The sequence below is a fragment of the Lepidochelys kempii genome, chromosome 3, assembly GCF_965140265.1.
Source record: "Lepidochelys kempii isolate rLepKem1 chromosome 3, rLepKem1.hap2, whole genome shotgun sequence".
In the NCBI taxonomy this organism is placed as follows: domain Eukaryota; kingdom Metazoa; phylum Chordata; order Testudines; family Cheloniidae; genus Lepidochelys; species Lepidochelys kempii.
In genome coordinates, this window is record NC_133258.1 from 142,561,555 (window position 1) to 142,586,316 (window position 24,762).

The following is a 24,762-nucleotide window of genomic DNA, read 5'->3' on the forward strand; positions in this document are numbered from 1 at the left end:
TAAGAATAAAAATGTACTTTATTAAATAACTCAAGAAAAGATAAGGGAAATTGTGCAGTCTGAAAGACATTGGTGGTTCTGTATGATTTTTACAGCAAAGAATGAATCATGGCAAATTAGCATCTAAGTTTAGCAGCCAAACTGTCGTCCTCTTCCCATGGAATTAATTTCGGTCCTCAAACTGTGACTTGTTTTTTAAAAGATATGCTGCTAGGAATTCAATAGGATTTGGCGGTCTGTAGAGATAAAAAAAAATCAAGCGTAATTACTATTTGTCACATACATTTAAGTGAGCTGGAGAGCTCATCTTCACTGAAAACAGACTTACTTGTAAAAGCACTGGACAAATTAGAAATGTTCAGCTTTGTAGCATAACAATCACAAAGGGTCATGTTTCAGCAGCAACTAGAGAACTCCCTAGCCAGGAAGTTCCTCCATTTATTAAGATTCCCATTGCAACACTTCCTGGTCCCCGATAGCCCCTACACAATTGTCATTATTAGGCTACATCTACAATAAGCTCTAGGGATGTGATTCTTCTGCTCATGTGCACACTCATATTAGCTGTCACCAAACTAGTGAGTATAAATAGCAGTTCAGCCACAGTTTCAGCAGCAGAGGCAAGGCTAAGCTGTGCCAAGTAAATGCACACCAGTTTCAGGAGGATGTATACTTAGTACAGCTCAGCCATGCCTCTGCTGCTGCCACCCGTGCTACCGTAGCTACACTGCTATTTCTACTTGTACTAGCTTGATGAGAGTAAGTGCAAGTATGTGTACATGAACAGGAGAGTCACACACCTGGCTCAGTGTAGTCATAGCCTGAGAAGAAAACATTCTTCATAACTATAATTCAGATGCATATATAATTCTATGGAAATCAACATTTCTCATTTTATTTCTTTAGAGGCTTATGGTTCACAGTTAATCGGTAAGACAGACAACGCCTAAAATGTGTCCACAATTATATTAAGCAGCTACCAGGGGAAGATGCTGTGCACAGGTTCTGGAAGGGAAGGAGACTGCATACGAAGTAGGGAAGGAAGAGTGGATCTAAGGGGAAGGAGAGACAATGGAAGTGACACTGACTAGGCAAATGAAGTCAGTTTAGAAAGGCTGGCCTCTCTCCCCCTCTAACCCATATCCATCTTAAAGTGTCAAGTGAATTACCCAAGTTTACACACTGAATTTATTTAATGTAATTTCTAATGCATTTGCCTATTTCACCAACTCCTGCCAGGTAAGGTAAAGATTTAAAGTAGCCAGCTTCTTTGTCTGCTTTGTTCTTGTCTTGTTATTTGATTTACTTCAGATAGCAACTGTTTAGTGCCTCCATTAGAACAGTCTGCCTCAAAGATATCTTTGTTGCTTCTGCCAAATATTTTTTTCTAACCAACACTTGTGATAACAGTTGAAATTATTGGAAGAAAAAACACTAACATGCAAACTGCTTTACAATTAAGCCTCACCACAGCCTTGCTAGGTAAGATTTGTTTTTCTTCAGCCGCAGAAAAGTGTAGTGCATAAATCCTGGTAATCCAACTTGTCTCACCCCACATATCAGGTTATCACACTCATTCCAGGGAAGTGTCCAAAAGTTTTAACTGTGGTCTGGAATATATCAATTTAGGACTACATAGTACTCTCCATCCAAAGCAGAACCCCAAATAAATCAGTAGAAGATCTGCACACAGTTTATAAGCAGAATATTGTCTCTACACAGCAACTAAGTGGTTAGTTATTGATGTGGGTGGCTTCTAGTTTAAACTCAAATGTTCTTTTGGGGTTAAGATACCACTGGGAGAGGTCTGAAGGTTCTCATGATTTTAACTTAGTCCATTGTGGTCCTTCTAAGTTTTTGATAAGATTAGCCAAAGTTTGTTCCTTCGGCAACAAAGGGGTATTATTAGCATGTGCAGTATGACACTCAAGTGGTTCCAGTTATACCTAGATGACAGGAATCAACCGGAGAGGAAGGACAATTGAGTGTTTCTACTGAGGAACATCCTTTCCATGTTGTTCAAAGTATATATGAGGCCTCCTGGAAAAACAGTCTTTAAACAAAGGGAACAGTATCATTAGTATGCCGCTACAGCACAATCTCTCATTGTATGAACTCCCAAGAATAAGTGCCGAGGAAGAATTTATATGCTATTACCAGCTGGATTTTCTGGAACTACCTTGTTCAATAAAGTAAGAGACAGCATGAGGAGTACCTACTTACTGAGGGAGCAGGACTCATTCAAGAACCCTGAGCCAGGTTAAGAATGCTGGTGAAATGTCTGTCCAGGCTCTTGCCATGAGGAACCATGCAACAGATTTACTTAAAGAACAGATTTATTCAGACTGCATTCTTATTTACCCTGTGAAAACTTTGCACTAAAACGACATGTCCTTGTGACAATGAGATTACCGATATTCTCTTATACAGCTCACATTGCAAGCAGCTAGTTACAGAACACATCTTGGCTGCTCAAGAGAATGCTATTACATCCACCCCAAATGCCATACGTGAGCTTTTGATGGAGACAAACTGGTTTTGCAAGCCGGTAAGTGGGAAGGCCCTGGCCACATCTAAGCCTCCTTTATTTTGAGAAAAATGCTACATTAAGTTCTTTACCTCTCCTTTGCAAGTACAGCAAGTCCCTGTAGTAAGATAGGCACAACTGTCTGATCCAAGTAGGCACGTGTAGGTAACGACTGAAGATCCACCTTCTGCTTTGATGTTTTCTCTGCGTTAATCTTCTCATTTTCTACTATCCTCTGATGAATTCAAGGCATCATGTGAATAAAAGTATTGAAATTAGTACATAAAAAGTCTACTTAAAAGTAGACATTCAGCAAAAGCAATCAGATAAGGGTATTAGAAGATGGAGTGAAATTATCCTCAAATTTCACTCCATATTTTTAATTTGGTTGAGAATCTCAATTCTGTTTTCTTAAGTTAAATATAGAAAGCCTTATGTTAGATTCTAACAGCATGCTGCCATATAAGCTACATTAAGTTTCTTGAAACTGGAGGCAGCCCCTACACTACCATTTTCATCAGCTCTTTTATATTCATGGCTCTTCCCTGCCAACTGTTATAGATTAGAATGATTTTATTTATGTAAGCAGTCCTCATTAAGTTGCTCTTGTGAGCATTTGTAGTACCAGGCTTCAAAAAGTAGGACCAAATTCTGCAAGAAGGATTTGCAGGATAGGACACTTGAATTTACCAAGCGTTCCCCTGCCAGCAATGGTACTTGGAACAGACCATGGTACATGGTACTTGGTCCAACCATGCAAATCCCTGTGTGAAATCAGGCTCCAATACAGTAAGTTATTAATCTTTTTAATACGCTGAAATGCTTACGCACAAAATAGATACATTTCCTCCACTTTTTTGGCTCCACTATATTGTAACCTTTTGGTCAGAAAATATTAAATGAATTGTCTTATACTATTGTCAAATGGATTTTTACACACACAATATAATTTAACATAACGTCCTCCAAAATTGTCAGTTTTGCCACACATGGATATATTTTTAACATCAGCACTACAGAAAGTTAGTCTATAATTTATTCTAAATATGCAAAGAACATTTGGGGTAAGATCTAGAAATCATCATGGGTAGTTCAAAGAAGTCTGTCCATGGTAGTTGTAAATACAAAAAAACCAAAACCACAACCCTCACAGAACACACCCTGGCATCATAAAAGTAAGAAAAAACTAGGGCTGTTGATTAATCGTAGTTAACTCACGTGACTAATAACAAAAATTCATCACAATTAAAAAAATTAATTGCGATTAATTGCACTGTTAAACAATAAAATACCAATAGAAATTAAATTTTTGGATGTTTTTCTACATTTTCAAATATATCAATTTCAATTACAACACAGAATACAAAGTGTACAGTGCTCACTTGACAAAACGCAAAGAAGATACCAATGTGAAATTTCTAAATTTCTAAATAGCTACAGAACACAACCCATGATTTAACAATCTGAGAGAGATGAGGCATGGAGCATTTTTTCACAAGTCTTAAAAGAGCAATACTCTGATGTACAAACTACAGAACCCGAACCACCAAAAAAGAAAATCAATCTTCTGCTGGTGGCATCTGACTCACATGATGAAAATGAGCATGTGCCGGTCCGCACTGCTTTGGGTTGTTATTGAGCAGAACCCGTCACGAGCATAGATGCATGTCCTCTGGAATGGTGGTTGAAGCATCAAGGGACATATGAATCTTTAATGTATCTGGCATGTAAATATCTTGTGACGCCGGCTACAACAGTACCATGCAAATGCCTGTTCTCACTTCCAGGCGACATTGTAAACAAGAAGCAGGCAGCATTACCTTCTGTAAAGGTAAACAAACTTGTCTGTCTGAGTGATTGGCTGAACAAGAAGTAGGACCTAGTGGACTTGTAGGCTCTGAAGTTTTACAGTGTTTTGTTTTTGAATGCAGGGGTTTTTGGTACATAAGTCTACATTTGGAAGTTCAACTTTCATGATAAAGAGATTGCACTACAGTACTTGTATTAGGTGAATTAAAATACTATTTTTTGTTTTTTTGCTGTACAAATATTTGTAATCAAAAATATAAAGTGAGCACTGTACACCACTTTGTATTCTGTGTTATAACTGAAACCAATATATTTGAAAATGAGTAAACATCCAAAAATATTTAAATAAATGGTATTCTATTATTCTTTAACAGTGTGATTATTCGCGCAATTATTTTTAATCGCTTTACAGCTCTAGAAAAACATTATATACACAAAATGTGCAATGATTAGCGACCAATTTGGGTCATAGCATATCAAAATAGATACAGTGGAGATTGAAAAGAATACAAGGAAGTATGACCAAGATGGAGAATGGCAAGACAGGACTTTTGAACAGCAAGAAGTGGCTAAATGCTATTATTCACTAGCCTAGACTAGAAGAAAGTTAGAGGGACTTAATTGAAGGCACCTGTCTTATGATTACTCTTATTGTTATGCATATGTTTACTAGTCATTCCCCAAGCCTAACCTTTTCTCAACAAAAGAAAAAGTGTGTGTCAAAATAGCACTCTCAAATAATTAAGAGAGGGGGGAGAAAAAAAGTTGACTATTCTGGCACATTTCCAAGGCCTGAAAACATGGAAAGCGTCCCCCCCTCAAAAAAAAAAAGTTGCCAGGAAGGTGACATGCCAACATTCCCAGACAGGCATCACTCCTGTGTCTGACCACCTTCTCAATATTTCACCGAAGGGGGTCATGTGTAGTCTTGCTGAAAGCTAAAAACAAGCTGATTGACATGGTTATTGGGAGATGTTAATATGGGAAACAATTTTAGAGTTATGTAACATAGTATATTTTGTTCCAGAACTGCTGGAAGTGAAACTTGTCACTTGAGGCCAAGGAGTCTCAGAGCTGACAATCAACATCTGTGGAGGCAGCCCTGCGTTCACTCTCTCGACCAGATGCAGGAGTGAGTGTTTACAAAGAAACAAAATCCAAGAGAAATCTCTGTTTAGGTGACTCCCTAGGCTAAGAGATAACAGTCCATAACTGTGTAAGAGAAGGGGAAAGGGGATAAGATGTTATCCTTTACAGAGGCGACATTCTGCCAGTGTCTCATGAAAAGGTCTTTGGGCTGGACAAGCGCTGCAAGGTCTGCCCACTGGGTGAGAAATACCGTATTAGTGACAAATTACTTTCTTGTCTAAGTATATGCTATAGATTGCATTTTATGATTCTCTTTTCTCCTGTACCCTTACATTTCCAAATCTTTTATTTTGGAATCTTTATCTCAAGCTGTGTTAAAATAGTCTTCAATTTTGTTTTATTATCAACACATCTAAGCCCCTTGTACTGTAACTCCTTGCTTAACGTTGTAGTTATGTTCCTGAAAAATGCTACTTTAAGCAAATGATGTTAAGCAAATCCAATTTTCCCGTAAGAATTAATTGTAAATAAGGGGGGTCAGGTTCCAGGGAAATAAATTATATATATATGTATGTGTATATATATACCCACACAGTATAAGTTTTAAGCAAACAATTTAATATTGTAACCAACAATGATTGTGAAGCTTGGTTGAGGTGGTGGAGTCAGAGGCTGGAATATTTCCCAGGGAATGCCTTGCTGCTAAATGATGAACTAGCACTTGGCTGAGCCCTCAAGGGTTAACACATTGTTGTTAATGTAGTGTCACACTCTACAAGGCAGCACAAATGGAGGGAGGAGACACAACGGATGCATAGCAGTGGCTGCAAATATTTCCTGTGGAAACTGAACTTGATGATGAACCCACGCTATCCCTCTGGAGCAAACCACTCCTTCCACTTTCCAAAGTGCCAAGTGGTGCACGTGTGTGGAACAGAGACACACTGTGAGTGAGAGAGACACACATGCCGTGTGAGTGAGAGAGAGACGTGCATTACCCCTTTAAGTACACTGACCACACGCTGCCTTTTTAAGTAGATCAGCAAGTTGAGACAGCAGCTGCTGCCAGCAAGCTCCCTCCATCCTGAGCCCTGACGTGTCCCCACCTTGCTCTGTGGAGATGGGGTGCAGGAGCAGGGTGTAGGAGCAGGGGGACACCCTGACATCAGTATTCCTCTTTCCCCGCCCCTGCTCAGCAAGCAGGAGGCTCCCGGGAGCAGCTCTCAGGCAGAGGGCAGGAGCAGCACACAGTAGTGGAGGGCGGGATGTTCACCTAAACTGCCCAGCAATTGATAGCCTACTGGGGAGCTGCTGCACAGGGAACTTGGGGGAGCTGATAGGGGAGATGCCAACCCACCCTGGTTCCAAGCCCCCACCAGCTAGCTCCAAAGGGCTGCTCTTCCTGCAAGCAGTGGACAAAGCAGGCAGCTGCCAAGCAAAATTATAAGGGAGCATTGGGCAACTTTAAATGAACATGTTCTCTAATAGGTCCGCAACCTAACAATGTTAACTAGGATGACGTTAAGTGAGCAGTTACTGTATTAAGGAGAGTGTTGAACTGAGGTAAGGCTGGTAAATTGGCGTGCACTGCTTCCATGGAGGCAGTGGATCAGTGTACACCACAGAAGTCCAGAAGACAAGGTCCTGAGCACTCAAATATAACCATTGGGGGCATGTAAGTTTTCAGCATGCAGAGAGAAAAAGCCAGGCTTGTGAGGCCCGGAGCAGAGTGCTTGTGCTGCCAGAACTGGGAGGCATTTTCCCCTCACTTGGCAAAGACACTGCTCTCTCATGCTGTAAGGAGGTGGTAGCGATTCATACAAGAGGCTTTGGGTAACCTCAAGAAGTGTTCCATTGGTGTATTGTCAGAAGAACCTGTTGTAAGAGGTAGCAGAGGTAAGTTGTATATAGCACTTAAAAAAAAAACAAACCCAAAGGACAAAACCACCACACAAAGGGATCATTATTTCTGTGGGACTAGAAACAGAATGGTAGCAGCCCAACCAGCAATACGGATATACTATTAAAAGGTCAATTGTGCATGGTACCAGCATTTACTGAGTTATGCTAAGCACCCTTCATTACCCACTGTTTTCAAAAGCATTCAGTTCCTTGTATTTTGGGTCTGATTTCTGCAATCATTTTAGCTAAATTAAACCCATATTTCCCCCAAATCAGAAATACTACTTCAATTGCATTTGAGAACAATTAAATCTTAGTTACCTCTACATTTTCTGTAAGGCCATATTCAGCATGAGGATTTTCTGGAACCTGTAAAACAACATGCTAGTCAGCAAAACCAAAATGCACTTTATGCATCTGCTAACAGAAAAATCAGTGTAAAAAGTTTCTTACTATACCTGTGCCTGTCCCTCCATGATCTGTTCTGAGTCCATGATTTGAAACTTGAAAGTCACCAAATGTGCAACAATCTTGGGAAGTAACAAAAAAATCAGAACATTAAAATCAATAAAAAATAAGGTAGTTGACACTTAAAATACGGTTGACAATTTTGGTCACCATCATGCAAAGAGTTATCACCAAGGTAGGTTTGGGTCCTTTCCCTCCCCCTCAGCTCTGTCAACCATATTTTTCTTGTATAAAAAATCTGAAGTTTTGCAAAAGAACATGTGAAATAAACTCAGACAAAGTAACTTAAAAGAGAACTTTTAGACAAGGTTAGTTCAGTCATAATTACTTTGAAAAGAATTAGCAAATGTGTATACGTGGTCCAGAAACATCTAGAACTGACTGTACAAGTTAGTATTAAAGGAGACCAGCAAAAGTTTTTTTTAAAAAAAATAATAAAAAAACCAATCAGACTTGTTCCTTTTTTCAATCTCTATAACATTTAAAGGCCTGAGACATGTGTTTTTAAAAATCTGTATTTTGCTTGTTTTGTCTTTTCTACCCTATATGACTCTATAACAGTTGTTCTTTGATCGGGCCCCCTTTCTTTATGTCTGTAGTCATTTATGCCATCCCCTACCAAGTATATATACCATTACCTAACTCTGAAGGCAGAGTGGAGAGCAGCAGCTACTGGCTGGGCCACCAGCTCTCAAGGCAGCACTGCACCAGCAGCACAGAAGTAAGGGTAGCAATGTGAAATCACTTTTCACAACAGACTTACCACCCCATTGACACTCTTACTTTATGCTGCTGCTGCCACCACAAGTCTGAATGCCTAAGCCCCGCGTAAGGGATGGCAGAGAGGAGAGCTGAAGCTCAGGTGAAGCAGCTCCAGCTGTCACTTTTATCTCCACATCCTAGGTGTGCCTGACCCTTTTGCACAAGACCCAGCCAGCTGGGGCTGATAGCCAGAGCTCTTAAACGAAAACAAAAAACCCACACAGCTCTCACCTCCCTCGAGAGGCCCACCACACAGTCTGAGAATGGCTGCTCTATAGTAAATAAAGAAATAGTGAAACTGGCATCCTCAAAGAGTCAAGTGAAAGAAAGCCAATCAAGTGAGGGAGGAAGAAAGTGTTTCAATAATTATTAACACTCATTTACCTCCCGTAGATAATGAACATATCAGAGAAGGGATATCTATTATGTACTGGTATTACAATATCTCCTAGAGGACCCAAACAATCCCACTTCCTCCATTAAGGCGCTAGAGTACAGGAGGTGTATGTTCAGAGACGTCCAAGGGCTCCTCCAGCAAAGCTGGAGACGAGGGGATCGGAGCAGGAGTTGAGAGCTGGATTACGACGGCTTCTCCTTTTTAATCATTCTCAGAACAGGCGAAGGAGCATCGCTTCGGCATACAGGAGAGCTCCCATTTCAGGAGAAATAAATGCCACTGAGCGAACCCAAACCCACTCCCTGTCACAGCCGCCTCCGATACCAGCAGTCCGGGGCCAACATTACAGCACAGCTTAGAAGACCAGGAAAAAAAAAACCACAACTCTCTCCTGTCTTACGAAGTGACCTCCGTCAAGAGGCTACACGCCAGCCTGGGACAACCCCGCGTTCCGGCTCGGCTCCCCCCCCGCGCACCTGCTCTCGGCGCGGAGCAGCTGGTACCGTGGGAAGCCGCTAGAACGGCCCGGGCTGCGGCGGCTCCCGCAGCGAGGCTCCCTTTGAGACCGAGTGCCGGTGTCCGCGCCCCGAGGGCCACAGCCGAGGCTTCCCGCGCCAGGAGCGGGCAGGCGGCACCAGGCGTTGACCGGACCGGACCGGAGCAGCCCACCCTCGCGGCCCCGCCCGCTGTGCCCCCTCCAGCCGCACGCCCGGCAGCGAGGGACGCAGCGCTACCCGCACTCCTCGGCCGTGGAGCCGCGCTCACCTCTCGAGACAGCCGCTCAACGGAGAGGACGCGGCGACGAGCCTCACCGTAGGGAGAAAAAGGGAAGGATCGTTGCGAGGCTACAGAAGCCTCGCAACAGCCTCAGCCACTAACAACAGCACGCTTGGCGGGGATATCGTAAATTGTTTTGCCGTAAGTGAAGGAAGTGGTGCTGCGGCGACCACCCAACTGCGCCTGCGCGAAGGGAAGGCCCGCCCGCCCCAGGTAGGGCAATGGAAAAAGTTCAGGCTTGGGGGCCCCCCCCCAGCATCATCAGACACGTGATCGTCAGTGGCCCCGCCCATTGAAGTCTGCTGGCTTGTCCTGGCTGGAGCTGCCGGCCGCCTAGCCTCGTGACCTTGCGCTGCTGCTTCTGGAGTCTAGGGGCAGGGGCGCGGCTTAGCAGTGGAGTTAGTCCCACAGCGTGTAGTGTAGACGCATCTGCAGTCAGAAAAGGAGTACTTGTGGCACCTTAGAGACTAACCAATTTATTTGAGCATGAGCTTTCGTGAGCTACAGCTCACTTCATCAGATGCATATCGTGGAAACTGCAGCAGGCTTTATATATACACAGAGAATATGAACCAATACCTCCTCCCACCCCACTGTCCTGCTGGTAATAGCTTATCTAAAGTGATCATTGGGTGGGCCATTTCCAGCACAAATCCAGGTTTTCTCACCCTCCACCCCCCCTCCCCCCACAAATTCACTTTCCTGCTGGTGATAGCCCATCCAAAGTGACAACTCTACACAATGTGCATGATAATCAAGTTGGCCCATTTCCTGCACAAATGCATCCGATGAAGTGAGCTGTAGCTCACGAAAGCTCATGCTCAAATAAATTGGTTAGTCTCTAAGGTGCCACAAGTACTCCTTTTCTTTTTGCGAATACAGACTAACACGGCTGTTACTCTGAAACCTGACATCTGCAGTCAGTTTAACTGGTAATTGTAACCGAGGAGGGAGCCTGAGTTATAGCACGCATATAGTAAAGGTGTGGAATTCCCTATTAGTGCATTTCACTCAAGTCCAGTGGGCATGTAAAATGATGTCTTGTCTAACTTCCCACAGCACAAACTTACCCCAGGGCTTTAGCAGTTGGTTTCCCTTCCTTGGTTTGGTGCATCATCATTAATAAAAGGCAGTGCAATTGCAGGCAAATGTGACCCTCAATGACAATTGCAGAGAGTCACCGAAGGCAAAAAGTTGCACAGGTGGTTGTGGTTCTCAATTGTCTTGCCTAGAACCTTTATTATGGGTGGTGACAGCTGAGATGGAAAGAATTCAGCATCACTGTCAGTGCCCATAATGAGTTTACAGGGATGGTAATTAGGAAAAAAACACAGTTCAATATTTTTGAGTAAAACTGACAGAAATCTGTAATAGTCAAAGCACATAGAACTCCATGTTACCAATTACTCCATGTCTCTGGATTAAGTTTAGAAGTGTGAGCAACAAGAGTGATGTAGTGGTGGGAGTCTGCTATAGACCACCGGACCAGGGGGATGAGGTGGATGAGGCTTTCTTGTGGCAACTGGCAGAAGCTACTAGATCACACGCCCTGGTTCTCATGGGTGACTTTAATTTTCCTGGTATCTGCTGGGAGAGCAATACAGCGGTGCATAGACAATCCAGGAAGTTTTTGGAAAGCGTAGGGGACAATTTCCTGGTGCAAGTGCTAGAGGAGCCAACTAGGGGGGGAGCTTTTCTTGACCTGCTGCTCACAAACCGGGAAGAATTAGTGGGGGAAGCAGAAGTGGATGGGAATCTGGGAGGCAGTGACCATGAGTTGGTTGAGTTCAGGATCCTGACACAGGGAAGAAAGGTAAACAGCAGGATACGGACCCTGGACTTCAGGAAAGCAGACTTCGACTCCCTCAGGGAACGGATGGGTAGGATCCCCTGGGGGACTAATATGAAGGGGAGAGGAGTCCAGGAGAGCTGGCTGTATTTCAAGGAATCCCTTTTGAGGTTACAGGGACAAACCATCCCGGTGAGTCGAAAGAATAGTAAATATGGCAGGCGACCAGCTTGGCTTAACGGTGAAATCCTAGCGGATCTTAAACATAAAAAAGACGCTTACAAGAAGTGGAAGGTTGGACATATGACCAGGGAAGAGTATAAAAATATTGCTCGGGCATGTAGGAATGAAATCAGGAGGGCCAAATCGCACCTGGAGCTGCAGCTAGCAAGAGATGTCAAGAGTAACAAGAAGAGTTTCTTCAGGTATGGTGGCAACAAGAAGAAAGCCAAGGAAAGTGTGGGCCCCTTACTGAATGAGGGAGGCAACTTAGTGACAGAGGATGTGGAAAAAGCTGATGTACTCAATGCTTTTTTTGCCTCTGTCTTCACTAACAAGGTCAGCTCCCAGACTGCTGCGCTGGGCATCACAACATGGGGAGTAGATGGCCAGCCCTCTGTGGAGAAAGAGGTGGTTAGGGACTATTTAGACAAGCTGGACGTGCACAAGTCCATGGGGCCGGACGAGGTGCATCCGAGAGTGCTAAAGGAATTGGCGGCTGTGATTGCAGAGCCATTGGCCATTATCTTTGAAAACTCGTGGCGAACGGGGGAAGTCCCAGATGGCTGGAAAAAGGCTAATCTAGTGCCAATCTTTAAAAAAGGGAAGAAGGAGGATCCTGGGAACTACAGGCCAGTCAGCCTCACCTCAGTCCCCAGAAAAATCATGGAGCAGGTCCTCAAAAAATCAATCCTGAAGCACTTACATGAGAGGAAAGTAATCAGGAAAGGGTCAGCATGGATTCACCAAGGGAAGGTCATGCCTGACTAATCTAATCGCCTTCTATGATGAGATTACTGGTTCTGTGGATGAAGGGAAAGCAGTGGATGTATTGTTTCTTGACTTTAGCAAAGCTTTTGACACGGTCTCCCACAGTATTCTTGTCAGCAAGTTAAAGAAGTATGGGCTGGATGAATGCACTATAAGGTGGGTAGAAAGTTGGCTAGATTGTCGGGCTCAATGGGTAGTGATCAATGGCTCCATGTCTAGTTGGCAGCCGGTATCAAGTGGAGTGCCCCAAGGGTCAGTCCTGGGGCCGGTTTTGTTCAATATCTTCATAAATGATCTGGAGGATGGTGTGGATTGCACTGTCAGCAAATTTGCAGATGATACTAAACTAGGAGGAGTGGTAGATACGCTGGAGGGCAGGGATAGGATACAGAGGGACCTAGACAAATTGGAGGATTGGGTCAAAAGAAATCTGATGAGGTTCAATAAGGATAAGTGCAGGGTCCGGCACTTAGGACGAAAGAACCCAATGCACCGCTACAGACTAGGGACCGAATGGCTAGGCAGAAGTTCTGCGGAAAAGGACCTACGGGTGACAGTGGACGAGAAGCTGGATATGAGTCAGCAGTGTGTCCTTGTTGCCAAGAAGGCCAATGGCATTTTGGGATGTATAAGTAGGGGCATAGCGAGCAGATCGAGGGACGTGAGTGTTGGGTCATCCTTTAGGATAGGTTGTAGATCCTTAATAATGCGTTGGAGGGGTTTTAGTTGGGGGCTGAAGGTGACAGCTACTACAGGACAGGCCTAACAAAGAAAATAACAGAACGCCACTAGCCATCACCTTCAGCCCCCAACTAAAACCCCTCCAACGCATTATTAAGGATCTACAACCTATCCTAAAGGATGACCCAACACTCTCACAAATCTTGGGAGACAGGCCAGTCCTTGCCTACAGACAGCCCCGCAACCTGAAGCAAATACTCACCAACAACCACATACCACACAACAGAACCACTAACCCAAGAACTTATCCTTGCAACAAAGCCCGTTGCCAACTGTGCCCACATATCTATTCAGGGGACACCATCACAGGGCCTAATAACATCAGCCACACTATCAGAGGCTCGTTCACCTGCACATCCACTAATGTGATATATGCCATCTTGTGCCAGCAATGCCCCTCTGCCATTTACATTGGTCAAACTGGACAGTCTCTACGTAAAAGAATAAATGGACACAAATCAGATGTCAAGAATTATAACATTCATAAACCAGTCAGAGAACACTTCAATCTCTCTGGTCATGCAATCACAGACATGAAGGTCGCTATCTTAAAACAAAAAAAATTCAAATCCAGACTCCAGCGAGAAACTGCTGAATTGGAATTCATTTGCAAATTGGATACTATTAATTTAGGCTTAAATAGAGACTGGAAGTGGCTAAGTCATTATGCAAGGTAGCCTATTTCCCCTTGTTTTTTCCTATCCCCCCCCCCCCAGATGTTCTGGTTTAACTTGGATTTAAACTTGGAGAGTGGTCAGTTTGGATGAGCTATTACCAGCAGGAGAGTGAGTTTGTGTGTGTATGGGGGTGGGGGGATGAGAAAACCCGGATTTGTGCTGGAAATGGCCCACCTTGATTATCATGCACATTGTAGGGAGAGTGGTCACTATGGATGAGCTATTACCAGCAGGATAGTGAGTTTGTGTGTGTGGTTTTTGGGAGGGGGTTGAGGGGGTGAGAGAACCTGGATTTGTGCAGGAAATGGCCCAACTTGATTATCATGCACATTGTGTAGAGAGTTGTCACTTTGGATGGGCTATCACCAGCAGGAGAGTGAATTTGTGTGGGGGGGGTGGAGGGTGAGAAAACCTGGATTTGTGCTGGAAATGGCCCAACTTGATGATCACTTTAGATAAGCTATTACCAGCAGGACAGTGGGGTGGGAGGAGGTATTGTTTCATATTCTCTGTGTGTATATAAAGTCTGCTGCAGTTTCCACGGTATGCATCCAATGAAGTGAGCTGTAGCTCACGAAAGCTCATGCTCAAATAAATTGGTTAGTCTCTAAGGTGCCACAAGTACTCCTTTTCTTTTTGCGAATACAGACTAACACGGCTATTACTCTGAAATCTCAGGTTCGCCTCCCTTCCCATATCTATCACCGAGGGTTTGTGTTCCCAGATATTACTCAGACAGGATAAAGGTATAACAAGATTTATTAATGGGGTGGCAAGGACTTCCCAGGTAACAAGGTGAGACAGATAATAAAACAAGGCAGGCTGTACCAACAGGGATCTATATACGAGGATTAAAATGACAATGACACTACCATCTCTGGCAGCTTGATTTGATGGTGTCTTCTCCTCTTCAGGATGGATGCAGCACGACAGAATGGCCGGATCCCTCAGATGGAGACCAGGACCTTGAGGCGGAACCAGATGAATGTCTTCTTGGGTAAGATGGAAGTACTCAGGTAATTAAATCCCTCCCTCTCCCTTTACCTGTGTCGTCATGCATGGGGCAAGCGATCACTATAGGAGATGGATTAGGTTCGTGTAGGTAAGGATATTCCCTGCTTGAGATGACCCTTGTGGGGTGAATGGCCTAACCTATTAACCCTCAGCCGCTTGCTCTGTCTCTAACAGACAGCAACAAGACTGTCACTCAGGCGAGCAGCCCCAATCTAATCTGAGCACTGCCCTTATATAGACATAGGGTTGCTAGGCAGATTAGCCAATGACAGTAACCATTTTTTCCCACCTAAACATAAAAAAGTGCCAAATTCAGAGTGAGGAGGGGACAAGAAGGACTTACAAAACGGATGCTTAGTTGTCCTTTAGAGCAGTGCTACTCAAAGTGGTGGTCCGCGGACCAGTCCTGGTTCATGAGCCATTGGCTGCCGGTCTGCGGCACATTGGAAAAAAAAAATTGCCAGTCCCCCACATCAGATAGCTTGAGAAGCACTGCTTTAGAGGATCCAAGATGGCCTTAGGATTTTTACCTCTACACAGAGAGCTCATAATCTTCATGTCAGACAGGATGCAACATCTGGATGAAACAGATATATAGGATGGGAGTGGTTTGGAAGGATGTGGTAATAATAAAATAAATAGGATTTAGCAGGAAAGTAGAAGTCACAGTTTTCCCCTTGCCTAACCAATGCCAGCCAGGAATGATTTATACCCATCATTGCAGAGGTAGGTTTTAAGGATGGTTTAAAAGCACATCATGTGTTGGCTTTATGAATTTTGATGAGTTTCAACTATGCAGATAGACTCAGTATGGCAGAAAGCATGGAGTGCTTGAAGGGGAAGTGAGCAGTTGGGCGATCGAGACTGTGATCATTGAAAGAACAAATGCTAGAGTCAAAACTGTATGTTAGATATGCATGTCCCTGTATTATACAGAGGATGGATCTAAATGACCTTAAAGACCAAGACAAAGAGCTTATGTTGGATGTGGTGAAGAAGGGAAGCCCGTGGAGGAATGCAAAGAGGGGGATGATGTAGTCAGTGTGATAAGCCAGTAAGATGATCCTAATGGCAGTGTTTCAAATTTAGTTAAAAGGCGTCAGTGGTTGGTGTCAGGTTGAGGTGTGAGATCATGAGGGTCTGAACAACAGCCTTCTCAAGCATGAGAGAGAGGAGAGTCCAAATCTTAGAAATACGTAGGTTGAAGTGGCAAGAAAATAATCTGGATATATTTAACTTCATCAATTCACATTTGCAAGATAAGACTGTAATGTGCCAGTCTGATGTGTATTGGCTGCACCTTATGCTTGTGCTGAATCCCACTGAAGTCAACAAGCTACATGCAAGTGCAATGTCTAGCTGCACAGATCCAGCTGCAGGATGTAAGCCTAAACCATGGTGTATTTTTGGTGTTACTACAAAACATTTTTTTTACAACTTTTCTTCTCTTTTACTTACTTAATTAAGACTACAGAGCCAACACAATAGGATAACAAGGGCTGGCCTTTATTAAAAAGATTTTCAGGTAAAATGAAACATAGAGCAAATAAAGTCATGCAAAACAGGCCATTCAATAAAATGTGCATAACTCACATAACTAGCAAGACACTTAAGAAAAGAAAAAGATTTTACAATTGTGTAAACAAAACTAATTCACAATAAAAATAGCACAAATTGGTAAAATAATAGCTTCAGTGAAAGAGTGACTAATAATATACTCATTATATACTCATATATGATACACAATATATATATAATATACACAAAGAATCAGCCCCACCAGAACAGTTATTCAGACTTCATTATTCTCTCATAAAAAAACTTTAAAAATGTATTAAAAGATGCCCCTTACCATTAGATAAGGCATACATACATATAACCGCAATTAACTTGAAATATAGTCCCTTTTCACAAAATAACTTAAACGCAGTTTCAGGGGTTAGAATTATCCTGAGCTTTCCTGCCAGTTTTTGTAGTTTTACAGTCATATTTTTATATTTAAAATCATATGTACTCCTCTGTCCTTTATGAAGGACCCACACAATAAATTGACTTTACAAGGGAAGCAGTACAAGTGGCTATTTGCTTGTGCACAAAGTAAGCAAACTGAAAAAAAAGTTTCTTATTTTTGTTATAGCAATCTTTGGTGTTGCTTGTAACAATAGATGAAAGATTTGTGGACAGAAGTGATTTTAGCTTGGAACTGTCATTTTACTTAAACACTCTTTTATTATAAAATAAACAATAGGGATAAATACATTCATATGCTGAACTGATGTTTGGGGATGTTGTGGGAAAGTAATACATCATAGTATATAAATGACAACACTTGAACGTCAATAGTGCTTTTCATCTGAAGATCAGAGCACTTTACAAAAGTAGTATTGTATTGGGGAAACTGAGACACATATTGATTAAGGGACTTGCCTAAGACCACAGGAAGTCCAGTGGCAAAGCTGGGAACAGAACTCGGGAATACTGATTGGCAGACCTGTGCCCTATCTTCTAGATCATAATATCAAACAAATTGGAGAAAATTCAGAAAACAGTAATAAAAATGATAGAGGGACTACCTCAATAGGGAAGATATAATATAAATAAATATGGTTGCTAGGCTAAATGATAATGAAAGGCCAGTATGACAACTATCTAATATTTAAAGGGATGATGGAAGAATAATTTTGTAAGGTAATTGCGAATGGAGTATAATGAAAATTTTTCTAATGCTGACATCTAATAACAGGCCTCTAAGCTCACCTACATTCTGTAGGTGACACGAGCTAATGGAATGTGGCACTAGTGGAAAGTCTTAATCATCTGCAAGATAAACTACTTGGCTTGCATTGAAATTTCAAGTGAAGCACCATACTTATGGCCATGATGAGAAATCCCACTCTGCAATATTTGACTCATTTGCCCTTTCTGGGAAGGGGAGTAAAGATTTCTTACTACCTACCTTATGGTGTAGCAAAGAACCCAGCTGTCCCACTACCAGCAAGTTGTGGGGGATCAGTGGGAAGCATTTACCAAATTTAAAATATCTTATGAATAGTTTATGATATTTTATTCATTTTTAAATAACCGTGATTTTTGTTACTCCGCAAAACAGTAACATTTTTTAAAAAGAAGGAATGTATGGCCTAGGGGGTTGGTAACAGGAAGAAATGGCGAAAAATCTGAAAATGGTCCTGATTAATCCCCTACCCACACCCTCCTCACGTAGCTGCTTGTCATAAATATAAAGGGAAGGGTAAACCCCTTTAAAATCCCTCCTGGCCAGAGGAAAAATCCTCTCCCCTGTAAAGGATTAAGAAGCTAAAGGTAACCTCGCTGGCACCTGACCAAAATGACCAATGAGGAGACAAGATACTTTCAAAAGCTGGGAGGAGGGAGAGAAACAAAGGGTCTGTGTCTGTCTGTATGCTGCTTTTGCTGGGGACAGAACAGGAATAGAGTCTTAGAACTTTTAGTAAGTAATCTAGCTAGGTATGTGTTAGATTATGATTTCTTTAAATGGCTGAGAAAGGAACTGTGCTGAATAGAATGACTATTCCTTTCTGTGTGTCTTTTTTGTAACTTAAGGTTTTGCCTAGAGGGATTCTCTATGTTTTGAATCTAATTACCCTGTAAGATATCTACCATCCTGATTTTACAGAGGGGATTTTTTTACTTCTATTAAAAGTCTTCTTGTAAGAAAACTGAATGCTTTTTCATTGTTCTCAGATCCAAGGGTTTGGGTCTGTGGTCACCTATGCAAATTGGTGAGGATTTTTACCAAACCTTTTTTACCAAACCTTTCCCAGGAAGTGGGGTGCAAGGGTTGGGAGGATTTTGGGGGGAAAGATGTGTCCAAACAATGTTTCCCAGTAAACCCCGTTAGAGTTTGGTGATGGCAGTGGAGATCCAGGGACAAAGGATAAAATTAATTTGTACCTTGGGGAAGTTTTAACCTAAGCTGGTGAAAGTAAGCTTAGGAGGTTTTTATGCAGGTCCCCACATCTGTACCCTAGAGTTCAGAGTGGGGGAGGAACCTTGACACTGCTACATATCATACTGACTTTTTGTCTTTAAAGTTGACATGTAGGAATTAAATTGTGTAAGTATCTTCCAAGAGAAGTGTTAGAAGCTCCATTATTTAAGTCAATTAAAATTTGACTAGACAAAGCACTTGAGAATATACTCTAGAAGCGGAATCCTACAATGGCAGGAGGATGGACTAGATAACCTACTAGCTATTATACATTTCTAATGATGAGATTTTAAGAAAAAAAAGTAGTAATTCTATACAGCCTGCTAATCTAAATAATCAAAACATGATTTTAGTGTAATGTGATATGATTTATAGGTATTATATGTTGACTGCTTTATGGGTCACAAAAGAGTTCAATTAGCAAGGTTCCAACTGTTCCTATTTTTTTAACTAAATTATTCATCATGTTTCCACTTGGTTAATTTCAAATTATCTCAAGTCTATTACATTTCAGTAGCTTTGAAACATCCCTGTATTTTCTCCAAATAATTCTCAAACTGTAAGGAACTTAAGGCCTGATCCTGCAAATACTTACTGTTGAGTGGAGTACTTACTATTGTGAATTCCAAGAGAGTATCCACAGTAGTAAGCATTATGCTCTTTAGTAAGCGTTTGTAGAACTGGACCATGAGTGCCTGCTCTTGGTCGCACTGCATTAATATTGACATCATTTGGAGGTGACTTGCGCCTTTGGTGCATTTAAAAATGGGTATTAGTAAAAGCATCTCCGATATATAGATCGGGTACCAAGAAATGTGTTTTATCACCTGAAATGCGCAAAGCAGCACCTGAAGGAGATGCATAGAGGAGATTGTGTAAAGGATGAGTGAAGACTTATCCATTTCCTAAGTAATAAGGGAGAAAAGAGACTGAGTTGATATCCCATAATAAAATATGATGTAAACATGACTCCCACTGAATGGTTTTCTAAAACAGTTTGGCAGCTTGTTTGCAGGATAGTTAGTTGAACCCTAGATGTTTTAGAACAGTGTTCAAAACCCATGTTTAAGGCCTGTAAAACCTGTTTAGTCTTGTTGATAAACGGGGGCGGGGTGGAAGGAAACTGTTTTAAAGAATTACAAAAATAATTCATTAAGATGCCATGATAAGATCTTAAATGATCCTAACAAAGTCTTGCATGCTAAATGATGTCTTCGGGGATGGGGAGAACTCCTCATTTTCACTGCAAGGCCCAAACAGGCACCAGGAGAAGGCCAGGAGCTGAAATAGTTTGAATGTGGGAAATGGAATGTGTGATTAAAAATACCCTTCACCTCACCAGGGAGAGATTTTAAACACTACTGTAAAATTAACTGCATGCCAAAAGAGTCCCACTCACTCACAATGAGCAAGACTAAAGAGACTATTCCAGGAGCTTGATTTTTCTTGCCTTCACTCAATTGTCCTGGTTATAGGCACCAACTTCCTTTCTACCTGAGGGGTGCTCAGCCCCACTCAACCCCAGGCCTGCCCCTACTCCACTCCCATCCCCACTCCCAGGCCTTCCCTCAAGGCCCCACCCCTGCCCTGCCTCTTCCCACTCCCTCTCCCAAGCATGCCCCATCCCTGCTCTTCCCTCTCCCTCCCTCCCAGCGCCTCCTGCATGCCGCTGTTCTGCAGTGTGCAGGAGGTGCTGGGAGGGAAGGGGAGGAGTTGATCAGTGGGCCGCCACAGGGTGGGAGGCACTGTGGGGAGAGCTTGGCTGTCAGTGGGTGCTAAGCGGAGCACCTATGGGGTCGGCAGCTATGGTCCTGGTAGGTTATCCAGTAGAGCTGTAGCCACTGACTGACTCCTTCCCTACCTGACAATTAATTGTATAGTGTGTGGGGGGGAAGTTATGCTGTTCCATGTTCATCACTGGGAGGAAGGAACTATTGAAGTGCTCCACTGGGGAAAGTGCAGGACTACAGGATCTCTGGCAATTCTGTTCTGATACCATCTTTATTACCATAATAGTATCTGAGCACCTCAGATCTTATTGAGTCTCTTTCCCCTTAGCTTGTCTGGATCCTAGTATGGAGAAAGAACTAAAGGGAGCCTCTCTTCATGCTATTATGACGTTTTATATGAGGAACAGCTCAGCAAGAAGGGGACGTGTACGGGCCCAGGAGACAGAATGTGCCGGTTGGGAAGGAGGTGTCCAGACGAGAGAAAGGGAGACGACTGATAGGCATCAGTGGGGTGAAGGAAGTTAAGGACTTTTCTTTCAAAAAATACAACAGGAAACTAACTGCAAATAATAGGTTAATGCAAAATTAAATTTACTTCTTTTTAAAAAGAAAACTCTGAGAAAATACAAATATTAAGGTACATTTTGACAGCTGTGTTGCACACACATAATGCAGATGAACCTTGATTATCCACGCCTCTTTTTATCTGAAATGAGGTTGGATGTCTCAAAGCCTGTTGTTCACACAGAAAATTTCTTTGGTTATCTGAACACTCGCTTATCCAAATGTAGTCAATTTCTCCTTTTACACTTAGATAACCAACACTACTAAAAAAAAGGAGTACTTTTGGCACCTAGAGACTAACAAATTTATTTGAGCATAAGCTTTCATGAGCTACTGCTCACTTCATTGGATGCATCCGATGAAGTGAGCTGTAGCTCACAAAAGCTTTTGCTCAAATAAATTTGTTAGTCTCTAAGGTGCCAAAAGTACTCCTTTTTTTTTTTTTTGCGGATACAGACTAATACGGCTGCTACTCTGAAACAAGACTGTACTTAATTTCTAATGACTAGTTAAATTGTTTAAATGTATGCTTTAACAGACAATATATGCAATGTGAGCAAATTAATGTTATGGGAGTCTTAACCTTAACATTTCCATGTTTTAAATATATAACTTTTAATATTGGATTGATGTTATTTTATGAATTTGTTATAGCTCTTTAATGTTAAGAAGGTGAGGTTGCATAAAATTGACCCTTCCCTATTTTACCATCCTGCTACTACCCAATAGATTTTCTAGTGTTCTTCATTTCAAGATTTTTTCCCCTGTACTGTGTCCCAGATCTGTCCCAAAGCAGGTTGAGAGGGAATATGTTAGAATGTCATATGTAGTGTGGCCACTTGTCCTTCATTTGGTGCCTGTTTCACATTACATGTCAAATTAATCAATAAATATTATCTCGTATGCACCAAAAACCATGCAAAGGGATTGCACACTGTAATAAAATGTGTTACTTAGAGACGAGTGTGTGTCATAAATAAAGCCTTGGGGATGTGCCCTTAAAAATAAACTTTCTCCTATAATTTCCAACTTGCCCTTTATTCGAAACATAAAGGGTTTGTAGAGGGGCGTGAGAGAGGTTACCATAGCCAGGGACTCGCTCTTCTGGTTCAGGAACATCAGTCCTGCTGTGCATTCCCTGTTGCCAGGCGCCTTTTGTGCTGCCCCAGGTGTAGGCACCAGACCGTAAAACCCACTTTTTGCGGTACCCCGCTGACTGGGTGGGTTGCAGGGGGCACCCACTGAGGGCGGAGGAGGGGCTGCAGGGGCTCAGCCGGAGGCTCCAGCTGGAAGGCGCGAGGACCGCTGGCTGGGAGCGGCATGACCGACACCACCCAGCACGCGGCTCCTAGCGCCTGCTCGTCCGAGAGAGCAACGCAGCCCCCGCGTACTACAAGTCCCAGCAGGGCACAGGGAGGGGCACCTCTTATTTCCCGGCATGCAACACTCCACATCGAGACCGGCAACTGACCCGCCTTGCGACGCACCAGCTCCCGAAATGCAATGCGGAACGAAAAGACTAAATGTCCCAAAATGCAACGCGCCCGCAGCGGATTCCCTGAACGCTCGAAAAAAGCCACCAACAGGGACTACAGTACCCGGCATGCTATGCAACCAGTGCCTCGCGGCATGTTGGGATATGTAGTCTCCATGCCCAGCCGCTGCGCCAACCACACCTCCCATTGTCGCCTCGCTGCCTGCCTCTCACAGCTGCTTGTCAACAATAACCGTACGCTAGGGGCGGCGGCGGCTACGCGTCCCTGTATTCAGGAAGGGCTTGTGCGCACTTTCCGCACAGCCCTCATAGCCGGGGCTGGCTAAAAGGGGCGTAGCTGGCGCCATGGCCGGTTGTTGTCAGTCGCTGGCAGCGGGTTATGGCGACGGCGGTGAATGAATTCTCCGGGCGGCAGAGGGAAGAAGAAGGGCTCAGCCGCCTCCAGCTCCCCGCCCCAAGCCCCCAGGGCCTGCCCCTCCGCCCCGGCCGGGCCGGCTCCCCCCCTGCAGCAGCAGCAACAGCAGCAGGCGGCGGCGGGGGCGGCGGCGGCCGCGGCGTCTCCCCATAAGCGGAACCTCTATTACTTCTCCTACCCGCTCTTCGCCGCCTTCGCGCTGCTCCGCTTCGTCGCCTTCCAGGTCGGGCTGCTCTTCGCCTGGCTCTGCGAGCGCCTCTCCCGGGGCGCCCTCATGGCCGCCAAGGGCAGGGCCGGGGCCGGCGACGCGCCCGAGCCCGGCGGGGCGCCCGAGACGGTGCGAGCCTGCCACAAGCGAGCCTTCGAGTGCATCTCCGTGGCGCTGCGCATCGATGAAGAGGAGAGAGGTGAGGGCTTGCGGGGAGCCTGCGGTGGGGCGAGGATGGTGCCTGGAGTGGGGACGAGCCTCCGGGGGGGCGGGTGGTATCCTGGGGGAGGGAGGGAGCGAGGCCTGAGTGGATCCAGGGGGGTCTCTAGCGGTGAGTCCCTTGAATGAGGGGGCGTCTGTTCTTCCCCCATGTCCGGGTGTCATGCGCCCCCCGCATCCTTGGCTCCAGCTGCGTCCTGTCTGTGTGGCACATGAGCTGAACATCCCTGAGGCGTCTCTGCCGCGGGAAGGTGCTGCTGACAGATGGTGTGACAGCGGCTGAGGATACAGATAGAGACCAGAGAGGGGCGGCGTGGAGGGAAGATACCTGTGCAGAAATGGTTCAGTCGTGGAGAATGGCAAGTAAAATTTCTAGCCTGGTGGCAGAGATGTGCAGTAATTTGTGGCCAGCAAACTTCAGAAACCTGCTGAGCATTTCCCATGAGAGAAGGATGAGCTAGAAACAGGTAAAAAACCTATTAAAACAGCTAAAGCTTAGCGGTGAAATCTTGGCTCAGTGGTACCAGGATTTCAGGCTAGGTGCGTAGCAAGAGTAGAGAGCTATTGTAATTGTTTTTAAAAATCTAGATACTGTGCATTTAAATTAAGTGTTCTGTAGGAGATTGAACTTCATGTTAAGGAGGCATCAACGTGTAAAATAGCTTTAATATATAGAATTTTAGCCTTCACCCCACTTTCTGCCTCTTCCCTTTTGTTTTCAGCACCACAACAGTTGGCAGATGCAGTAGGTGATCTAGTTTCTAATATATGTGGCACAAGTAGGGTTTTTGTTGGCTTTTTTTTGGCCCCAAAAAAGTATTTGAAGTTCAGTCTTTAAATTGTTTGCTTTAATTTTAATTCATAGGTACAGATTTTTTGGGGGGAAATTTATGGGGTATTCATGTTCAGAACTAAACTGTCACATTATTCATGCCTACACAATTATATTATCAGGACCGGCAATGTATTTCAGGGTCTGGCAACATCTTTATAGCATACTGTTAGTTTGCAAATTGTATACATATTTAAGAAAATCTCTACTCAAGTTTGATATACAAGCTGCCAAATATCAGATAAATTTTTTATAATTTGTACCTTAGCAATTAAACATTGCATTTTCCTTTAAAATTGTTGCTGAGTCATATAATTATCTTACTTTTGCCCAGTAACTTATAGAACTCTGTGAAACAAGTAATTTAAAATCAAATACAAGGTTGAG

General features: G+C 43.5%; 2 protein-coding genes across 11 annotated transcripts in view; one reads left to right on the forward strand and one right to left on the reverse strand.

The window, feature by feature from the left end:
• On the reverse strand, nucleotides 1-23,503 carry DPY30 (dpy-30 histone methyltransferase complex regulatory subunit). Of its 6 annotated transcripts, none has more exons than XM_073338331.1 (5): nucleotides 23,295-23,503; nucleotides 7,786-7,857; nucleotides 7,649-7,711; nucleotides 2,620-2,762; nucleotides 1-236 (listed from the first exon to the last, which is right to left on the reverse strand). In XM_073338331.1, the coding sequence occupies exons 2-5, from the start codon at nucleotides 7,819-7,821 to the stop codon at nucleotides 164-166; spliced, it is 315 nt and encodes a 104-aa protein (XP_073194432.1). In that variant the 5' UTR covers nucleotides 7,822-7,857; nucleotides 23,295-23,503; the 3' UTR covers nucleotides 1-163. The 6 variants fall into 6 exon arrangements, with proteins under 6 accessions (XP_073194432.1, XP_073194431.1, XP_073194427.1 ...); XM_073338330.1 differs by having other exon boundaries at nucleotides 7,649-7,696; nucleotides 23,295-23,376; XM_073338326.1 differs by lacking the exon at nucleotides 23,295-23,503 and adding an exon at nucleotides 9,720-9,892.
• Nucleotides 22,862-24,762, forward strand: part of SPAST (spastin) — a 61,841-nt gene continuing 59,940 nt past the window's right edge. For 4 of the 5 annotated variants that reach the window (XM_073338319.1, XM_073338321.1, XM_073338320.1 and 1 more), the window contains exon 1: nucleotides 22,864-23,523. In XM_073338319.1, coding sequence (XP_073194420.1) covers nucleotides 23,097-23,523 — 427 coding nt within the window. In that variant the 5' untranslated portion in view covers nucleotides 22,864-23,096. Of the gene's footprint in view, nucleotides 23,524-24,762 lie in introns of all 5 variants that reach the window. The other variant, XM_073338324.1, reaches the window with a different exon arrangement.

Coding starts and splice junctions, on each gene's coding strand:
- DPY30 (XM_073338331.1), bottom strand. CDS start 7,821: ATGGACTCAGAACAGATCATGGAGGGACAGGCACAG. Junction 7,712..7,785: donor TCATGGAGGGACAGGCACAG/GTATAGTAAGAA, acceptor TTTGCTGACTAG/CATGTTGTTTTACAGGTTCC. Junction 2,763..7,648: donor GCCTTACAGAAAATGTAGAG/GTAACTAAGATT, acceptor TGAATTCATCAG/AGGATAGTAGAAAATGAGAA.